General features: G+C 37.2%; 1 protein-coding gene across 1 annotated transcript; it reads right to left on the bottom strand.

The window, feature by feature from the left end:
* Positions 1 to 418: 418 nt before the first annotated feature.
* On the bottom strand, positions 419 to 9836 carry LOC140166155 (transmembrane protein 216-like). The gene is made up of 6 exons (XM_072189547.1): positions 9747 to 9836; positions 7866 to 7882; positions 7143 to 7236; positions 5474 to 5566; positions 2710 to 2911; positions 419 to 1457 (listed from the first exon to the last, which is right to left on the bottom strand). The coding sequence occupies exons 1-6, from the start codon at positions 9772 to 9774 to the stop codon at positions 1439 to 1441; spliced, it is 453 nt and encodes a 150-aa protein (XP_072045648.1). The 5' UTR covers positions 9775 to 9836; the 3' UTR covers positions 419 to 1438.
* Positions 9837 to 10127: the final 291 nt, after the last annotated feature.

Here is a 10127-nt window from a genome sequence, read left to right as displayed (position 1 = left end):
GACAAAGTTTGAAATCCATGACCTTTGACCTCGGATGACCTCCATATGTTTTTCATGCTCCCCTCATACGAAGGTTTCGACCCACCAAGTTTGAGCCCGATCGGACAAAGTTTGAAATTTGACCCCTCCGTAATGACCTTTGACCTCGGTTGACCTCGATTTTATTTCGCGCATTATATTCTCCTCCTATCAAGGATTGCACCCACCAAGTTTGGGCCCGATCGGACAAAGTTTGAAATTTTGACCTTTGACCTTGACCTCCGATGACCTTGAAACTACCGGTAAACAGCGCCGCCCGATACCCATCTATGTGTGAAATATCGAACGATGCGTCGAAGCTTGGCAAGGAACGCATAGCCGGACAGACACACAGACGGACAGACAGAGCTTATGATTATTATAGTATAGATAGATATCAATTGACAATAGTTAATTGTGATAATATTTAATCTTTGTATTTAATTGTATGTAAATGTATTAATTAATAAAATTTCATCATAAATTTTGATTAATGACAAGTATTGAGGCGGCACCGAAAGATCCAAAGATCAAACCAATCTGACTGCAGTGCCTTAACTTTTCAAAAAAGCTTCTCTCCACTATCAGGAATGAAAGTTCACTTTTGACAAAAAGCCTACAAAAGCCTAAAAAACAGTGTGAAACTGACCAGAATGGCCATAAAACAGGCTGAAAATAAAAGAAATTGTGTAAATCTGGACAAAAAAAAGAGACTGAATTCAGGCAAAAGCCTGAAAACTTACATCCCTGCACTATGTAATCAGCAGAGCCATCAAACTGTAAATATGGTAAATATGCCCTTTCTTCGATAATATTTGCCATTTGCTTTTCAAAACATTGTGTCCTGCACAAGGCAAATAAGAATTTTTTTTTTTATGTCGGGCATATCTAGGCATTTATAGCTGAAATCTAGGAGATAACGCTGACAAAACTTCGGCCAGGCACAAGTGACCTGGTGAACGAAGGGGGTCGCCGTAGATAGCTTAAATGAGGCCTTTTATCATGGATCATCTGCCCCGCCATAACCAGATGAACCACGGGGAGAGCAGAGATTTTTTTTAGGTCCTGCGGGGAATCGAACCCAGGACCTCTCGCACCAAAGGCAAAGAAATATTGTCAAGGGTATTGAAAGAATGATAGAGTCTGCATAATGTATGATATTGAATTTCTTCCATAACATTTGCCATTTCTTTTTCAAGTCATTGTGTCCTGCACATGGCAAATCAGGAATGGAAGAATGATGGATTTTCCACAATGTATCAGCTTAATGCATGTTCTTTGTCTTTTACAACACTAAACATAAAAAAGTAGTGTCAAACAAGTCTTCAACAAAATGTACAATATATTACATATAGACTCCTGCACAGCAGGGACGTCTAAGCACACTCAACACAGTCCTGCACGTCTGTAGTTTAAGATGTCACCTGAAAGATTCCGCTCTGCAAAGAATAAGAAATGAATAGAAAGGAATTTGATTAGTTCTTAAAAGATGTTGTTACCTCTTATATTGTTTTGTTTTTTCCACTAATCCCATGTTTGTATTATTAGGCCAAGTAACAAAAATAACATGTATATCGTCCCCGTCCTCACCGATTTTTGGAGAGTTTCAAATATATTTGTTATTTTTCCTATTTGCTCCCTTACTTTATTTCTAAAATTGTTGTGATGAAAAGACATGTTCAGAAGTTCTTGACAATCATTTATAAACACATTGCAAACACTTTCTTCAAGCTAGGGGTAGGGCTTTGTGGAAATAACAAAAATATCTGGGGGCCTCCCCGATTTGATGATGTGTTGACAAACACTTTGCAATTGCAATTTTATACAGAAATGAATGGTAAAAAATAACACAATAACAATAATTAGGACCTCCCTCACCGATTTTTGAAAAAGTCCGGACGATATACATGTTATTTTTGTTGCTTGGCCTTAGTCTAATTATGTGTAAGAATGGAATGTAAAGCCCAAAAGTTGTAGCGTCCACACACTGGCATACCAGAATACTAATGGGAGGCAAAATTAAGCTCATAAAAATTTGCAGTTTCATAGCTAAAATGGACAAAAATATTGATAATTGTGGCCTAAAACAAGTCAAAAGAAAGATACACATCACTAAGGAAATAAACCAAAGTTTAATGGCATCCTATAAACAACAGTCCTTTCATTAGAGGGAGGGGGTCAAAAAGTTGTTTATAGTTTATCTGTCAAAATTGATCTTTCGGGTTTGAATTTTCAATATGTCTCAGGGAGGGATGGGGGTCAGTCTCCTCATAACGAAAGTACTTAGGTTTTAAGGATGTCATCCAACTTTCGGTTTGTTCCCAAATTTTGGTCTATTTTGTCCCGATATTCTGTGCCAGGAAAAATCCATCCCCCCCACCCTCAACCCCAGTCGGTAATCCTTTTGGGGGTCTTAACTCAATTATCAATTATTATCAATTCCAAATCCAGTGACACCTTATGCATTTTCCTGGGCATATATTCACTGGAGGGGCATGAAAACTACCACATCCCTGTTATATTGATTTTTAAAAGTAAATTGCCAATAACTATTACAATGCATCCAAATGTCTAGTGAAATTAATGAGGTGTCACTGGGGCTGGAACAGATAATAGATGCTTCAAGAATAATTTTGTTGTTGTTGGGCAATCAACAGATTATTTATAAAAGGCTTCATTTAGAGTACCTACCTTGCAAAGGTTACAATGGTAATGATGCTAAACACGGTTTCTAATGCTAGGAATGCAAGCAAGATGACACTGAGAATCAACTCCGCTCTCAACACATACGTCTGCCATAGGATCAAATAGAGGGCGCCAATCAGAGTAGCCAATGTCAGGGCTAGTGAGACACCAACATGCATAAGTTTCTCTGTAAGATTGCCTTTCTTTCCTGGAAATACAATGGATTTTTTAGTGTTTTTTAGTGTTATACTGTATTCATTGGGCTATTTCATTTAAAATGAAGATTTAGCTAAAGTCTTCCACAGAGGGAGTATGAGTTTTGAATACAATAGACAATTGGGTAACTCCCATTTGAAATACTGAAAAACCTTTGCCTTTGTTTTCCGAAATCTTTGACGATAAGCATGAAAGTTCGAGAGTTTGAACCTGCACTAGGAAAGAACTAGAAAAGAAATCAAGTAAAGTTTTTCTGTTAGCCAAGATATTACTGATTCTATTGCATATCACATTTATGCCATGACCCCTCTTAATTTTTTCTGCAAAGAAAAATTTTGCCATTAGCAATTGCTAATCCTGAAAGTCAATTCAATGTGATGCAAGCTTGATACACACAAAAATGTGGCCAAACTCATTTCCAGGAGGATTTAGTTAATTAAGCATATTAAGACCCAAGGAAAGTTTTTCTGTGATGTTACTAATTCCACTGCATATAACATTGTTGCCATGATCTCTTATTTTTTTCTTCTAAAAAGCGAAATTGCAATTTTGTATTATTTGTATTGTTACAGTTTGTATGGGCCATTGTGAAACTCACAAATTGCTTACATCAAAAATGCTAATGCAATTTAACTCAAAACTTGAGAATCAGATTATTTTGGTACAAGCCAAGCAATAAGAAGTGCATGTAGGGCACAGTGTCATCGCCCCAATATCTTCATGGCAGAAATCGCCATGGTAGATTGAATCCACAGCCACACATGGCCATTTTGTTCCGACCTTTGAGACGCATAATTAGCCGAGGGACATGACTAAGGCTACTCACAATAGCCAGGTAATTGATTTCTCTGTGTGTGAGTAAGCTTGTATACGCCATTCAATGGTCATTGACTTTTATACTGCCTCCACGGGAGTAGTGAGTGCAGCTATATAGCCTACTACGCGCTGTAGTCCATACAGGACCAACGCAATATAAAATTAGAATTTTGGTCAGTTTTTGAGTCAAGACGCAAGCTTCTTTCTCAAGACGCTAGCTAACGACTATCATATATGTTCAACACGTATATTCAAGTGCAAGGAACCAGATCTGGATTCTTCAGACAAAATCATTTACGGGAGATATTCATCATTTTCTACCCCGGTATCCAAAGATTTTCGTCTGAATATCAAAATCGTGCATAGCACATTCACGTGTATCGATCCCAGGTATTTATTTTAGTATCTCTGCTGTACCAAGTAATTATTATACTAAAATGCAGTAAACCTTTGACGAGCGCGTATTGTAAGGATACATCACATATTTACTGCGTTGCACGCACTTGTCTCTGATTGGCTGCTAAGGCGATATGTTGTTGCTGAGTGGAAATTTATGAATGAACTGCGCCGTACGCGTTGTTAGCGCCGAATTTGCAACATCACGGTAGTCGCGCTCGTCAAAGGTTTGCTGCATTTGACTATAGCCAGGCGATGTCATGTCGGTGTGTAAGATGGCAACATGAAAATTTCAAACCCACCCCTGGAATTACTTTTTCTGTCAGGATTGTTCCTTCTGCAAAATGATTTTCAAAACTTTTTGAATCGCCTGAATCGGACAATCCGTTGCGAAGATACGGCCCTTCTAAAGATTCACAAAATTGGCCATTTTTACCCCAGGGCCTAGATTTCGTCTTGGTTTGCGAGAATCAAAATCCATCATAGTCGCTGCACTTACTGTATGATATAATGAGAGAAGTTGATTCTTGCAACCGTACATGTATCTTACGAGAATCATTAAGAGAATCGATTCTGTGATTCTCGTCGAAATTGAGGCCCTGTACCCCATTTTTAGGAAAATCCTGATTTTTATATAAATTTGCATATTAACTGAGCAATAATTGTGGGAATAAAACTAAAGAAGGCATGAAATGTATTATTTTTTGTTTATTTAGCGTTCTTTTATGCAAATGTTAAAAATCCAGGGTCGTAATTGCTATATTTTCTTCTTTACAACATTTTAAAAATGCCTGAAATCACAAAAATAACACTTTTGCCAGGACTTTAAAGGTAACTATGTGTGATTTTCACTGTTGAGGGCACTATTTTGTGCCAATTAAAACCTTCAAAGGCCTGTATTTCCTAAACCACACAACCAAATTGTATGATTTTTGCACAGGATTTTGCTCTGAGGGTCTAGATTGTAAAAATGAATATAGCATAATTGTACATTTTTAGGAAAATAGTTTTATTTGATGACAAAAAATGATTTTGTGCATAACTTTTTCATGCGTGGCCGTACAAAAATGCTATATTCACCTTCATTACGAGCAAAATATTTTCTGTCTAATTAGGTTGTCGGGGTTGCACAGAAGTTACTAGGAGACAAATTATATGGAATTCAAAATGCCCTCTAGTTTTCCAACTGCTGCAGATTCTGTTACATTTCCACCTTACATTTGTATGTATGTAGGCAGGGGTACACACAATAGCTAGCAACTTGGCCACCCTATGAGTAGGAATAGGTGCATCAAAACCAATACCAAATGTCTACATGATACTTCTTTGTATAGTTACTTACCAAAGAATAGTCTGACATACTCTATTGCTGCTAACATGAATAACATGATTATTTCTCCAGCTAAATTTGCTGATGGATATGGTAGAACCACTCCTGTTTATAATACAAATAAATAAAACACATGTTAAAAACAATCGATTTCGATTAATTTTTTTTAAAATCAATTATTTTCGATGTATTGAACATCGCGTGACTGTAATAGGTTGAGCATCATTTGTTGCATAGAATCCCACTATTAAACATTACTGTGCATTTTAAATGGAGAAAGATGTGTTTAACAGTTGTTATTCTGGTTTTATTTTCAGCTAATAATCACAGGTCTATAAAGATGCAACTACTAAGTATTTTAAAAAACACCTATCAGTTGAAAAAATTGCTTTAATAATCTATTTGCTTAGAAAAACAGTTGATTATTTTCGATGTTTTTAAATAATTGAGTATCCGATTAAAAAAATAATCGATTATTTTTGATTAATCTAAATATCGCCTGAGCCTGCCTGAGCTACATGAATAGTGTAGAGTACAAACGGAAAAATCAGGTAGTCCTGAGCTATTATTTGTGATAGTTCAGTGCAAAATTTTCTTGTTCTGCATCTTATTTTCCTTCAACTATCAATATGAAAATTCTGAAATCATGCCTCCCTTCCACTTTTGTGCACCATTCCCCTGCCTGTTGGGAGGATTTGAGATTTTCTATCTCATTTTCCGTCCAGTTTTAGGATATCAATTGGGGAATCAAGACTCTGTGAACTGTCATGCTTCATATTCCTCCTTAAATTTCATATATACAAATTAACAATGGACTATTCCAGTTGAAATACACACAACCCCCCCCCCAAATTTCATATGGGGTTACCTGAAAAGGTGCCTCCATTTGAAATCGACACCTCCTTTGTGGGAGATTAAGGTCATTTCTTCCATAGGGGTGTATGGCTTTCAACTGGAACAGCCCATTTCAAATACCAATGGAATCACCCCCCCCCCCCTGTACACACACACATTTCTGTCCTAGGCTCCAGCTACTGCCTGTAACATTTAGACTTTTTCATTTCCTCCAGCGACTGTCTTTTGGAATTTACAAGAGAGCATTAAAAAGCTCTTCTGGTACCTTCAAGGAGAACTTTTTAGAGCATTTACAATAGAATGTAAGGAGAGAATGGTCAACTAAGGAGAGCTAAAAATCACTCTCCTATATCAGATTTAAGGAGAGCAGTAGATAGCTATTGCTCTCTCTCTCTCCTCAAAAGGCAGTCCACTACTACCGTACATACAAGCTTGATATACCGTATTTCGTCAAATAGACACCCCCGGGCGTTACATTTTCCCAAGGGGGGGGGGAGGCATTTATTCAAGGTCAATTTTAGAACGATAATTCCCATTAAAATCATTAGGTAAACTTAAAACTCATGCTAAAATGACGAACTATGAACTAGAAACACTGACTTCTGGTTCACTTCCAGGTTTCCAATCCAGATTTTCGCCAAAAAGTGGCGCTAAACCGCGCTATTATCCACCATGTGGGCAACTTGGTAAGCTTACTACACAAGATAGCATGGAAATATCGGCATTTTTGAAACATCTTGGTTGAAAAAAGTGGTGGGGGCGTTTATTTGAGGGGGCCTCAGGGGGGCGCGACTAATTTGACGAAATACGGTATCACTTTTCTTACCTTTGTAAATATACATCAGAATTTCACAAATCCAGAGTGCAATGAAGTACCAGCCATTTAGGTAAAGCAAAATCTGAAGAGGCAGTGATGACAGCTATAAATGCATCAAGTTGTTGAGGAAAATGCACCAATAAATTGGTTGGCTTTATAGTATGTATACAAAAATATTATTGAACTTATAAACAATGGTTATCACATTTTGTACCGGTGGTCCGGTACCTAATCGGAAATAATTTGTATGATACCTAAAATGCTGACACTATGCTAAATTCAAATAGCACTGATTTAGGCCCCTATAGGCTACATTTGATTCCTAGATAAGCCTTTCATATATAATTTTCATTTTCCACACAAAAAAACACACCTAAGTTTTCTATGTAGGCCATGTGGCCATATCTGATTTTATTTATTTATTTAAACATTAACCATCCCAAGCAAGATGGCCTCATCAAATATCAATGCATAAATTCGCATAACATGTTTTGTCTTTTTAAATCTAAATTTTGGATGTTGTTAAACAGTTTTTAACACCCAAATATTGCAAACTTTACCATAGGTATCATGCTACTAAGTATTGGCAAATTTGTTTTACATGTCCAATAATAACACGTTTTAGACATTTCATCTTCCGATTGGAAAACATATCAAAAACAGAAAATGTTAGTCAGTCGAGCCTGTAGAACAGGGTTAGGGTTTTTGAAAAGCAATACATGAAAAGGATACAACTTCAACTGTCTTGCCTGCAATGGGAAAGAGAGAAAGAGAGAGATGGCTGATGATTAGTGGTCATACATACAAATCATTTTTACTATTGATGGCATCATTCCCGAAGTCACTCCCATTGTGGCCTGTACACCATCCGCGATAATCAACTTTTGAAAAGCACCCTAAACAAGGATTTAACCCTTGGCTAAAACGACACCCTAAACAAGGATTTCATTCCTAACATCAAATTTCATACCCTAAATTTCATTTCACAGATTTAGAAATTGCAATTTTGCTACCCTTTTTCCAATTTTTCATGTTTTTGACACCCTAAACGCGATACGCAGCAGATCGTGCCTACCCACTAAAAAACCCTTTTACGCGTTTTCATTATCGCGGATGGTGTACAGGCCACAATGGGAGTGACCCCCGGGCATCATTCATGATCATGGCATGCATAAATTCCAATGAAAAGACACAATCATCTAGGGATGGGTACATGAGACCAGCAGGGTTCACAGTTTATCACGTTTTCGCGTCCAGGACGCTTTTTGAACTCACTGGACCCGGAAAAAGTAAGATTATGTAACCTGAATGGGTCCAGCAGGCTGTTCTTGGACCCGGATAAAATCCCATCCAAGAAATAGAATATATCATCATTCATAGATCGTCATTGTGCGATAAACCCAGCTCAATCGGCTCACAGCACATTTTTTAACAACTTTTCATTAAAGCCTAGGCTTGATTCATTTTTGGGTGGGTTGATGCATTTATATTTGATTCTTTTTTCCAATATTTTTAGTGATAATTTTGTTATAAAAACAGCAAAAATCACATGTTTTTTCTTCTCGTGTATGATATAGGTTAATGAACGCGTATTACTTGTTGCTCGAGAAATAATAAGAAAAAGTTAATGCACTTGTGTTTGTTGCACTCCCCCCTTTGCTTCGGTTCGGGGCTCGTGCATTTAGACGCCTCAATATCAGCGTGCGTGCATTATTTAGGTATATTAGGTGAATTCAAATTTGACATCAAATTGCATCATTTTATATATCAAATTAAAGCCCTTGAGTAAACTAAGCCAAAACTGAAAACCTTTTTTTCATAGCACTTTCCGTAGCAAAGTTACATCTTGTCAAAGATTGACTTTCATCAAAAAGATTCAGCTAGCAAAATTCCCCAAAACGGCATTTCGGGGTGTTTCTAGATCTTAGTCTCATGGCGATAGCAGCTTTTTTTAATGGAACTGCTATCAAAATCCCTCTAAAATTCCATGTGCGACTTGATTATCACCATAAAAAATCATATATTTGGGTCAAGTGAAGTATAGAAAACATATTTGTAGGTTTCCTTCACCCACCTATTCTCGAAAAAAAAATTCAAATTTCTATGTAAATATGCATTGTGTTGGGGCCCCGGTCTCGGCGAATTCGCTGACTAGTAAATGTGTTAACTAAGGTTTGCCTAGGTTACCTACATTATTTTATCTAATTTATATTCCCAGCAAGTAACTAATACGCGTTCATTAACCTATAATCAAATCATAGTCATCAAATGACCAACAGATATTAATATGAAAATCAATCCCCGTATATATCAAATTAAAGCCCTTGAGTAAAGAAAGACAAAAGTACATGGCCATGATAGCAATGGCATACAAACCAAACATCATCATGTAAACATGCACATGTGCAATGCAATGCATGAATGCAATGAATGGCAATGCAGACGACGGCGACACTGTGCATGGCATGTGTTTCGACATGTTATTATACATCCTACCCCAACATTTATAACACAGATATGTATTTAATACAACAAACCATCTTTAGTGTTTGTTTATATTCCGATTTAAACACTGCATAATGTATAATAATGATTTAATACTGCATTGTTTACCTCTTCCAGGACCACTGTTCACCGCCATGTTTGGAATGCAAAAATCAATGGGTTTTATAGTGATGGGCTTATCGATGTCGAGATTGTTTTACATGCTCAGACAGTGCCAGACACTACAAGATGAGCGGTCGCCTCGAAACTAAAAACTCGGAGCAAAATGTATCGCCTATTCAAGTTAACTGTCTGCCCGGACTGTCTGCAATCACAGTGCAATGTACAATATTTTGATATTAGGCCTGCGTACGACGAATCGGACCATTTTGTCAAGAATCAAGTCATCCACGAATTTCAGTCCGTAGGCACTCTTCGAAAAAACGATTCTACAAGTAGGGGAAGGTGGGGCATAACGGACCCCCGGGGCAAAACGGAACCACCTGGAAA

The sequence above is a fragment of the Amphiura filiformis genome, chromosome 12 (assembly GCF_039555335.1).
Source record: "Amphiura filiformis chromosome 12, Afil_fr2py, whole genome shotgun sequence".
NCBI classification, from domain to species: domain Eukaryota; kingdom Metazoa; phylum Echinodermata; class Ophiuroidea; order Amphilepidida; family Amphiuridae; genus Amphiura; species Amphiura filiformis.
The sequence above is the reverse complement of the archived record's forward strand: the minus strand, read 5'-3'. Positions and strand labels throughout refer to the sequence as shown.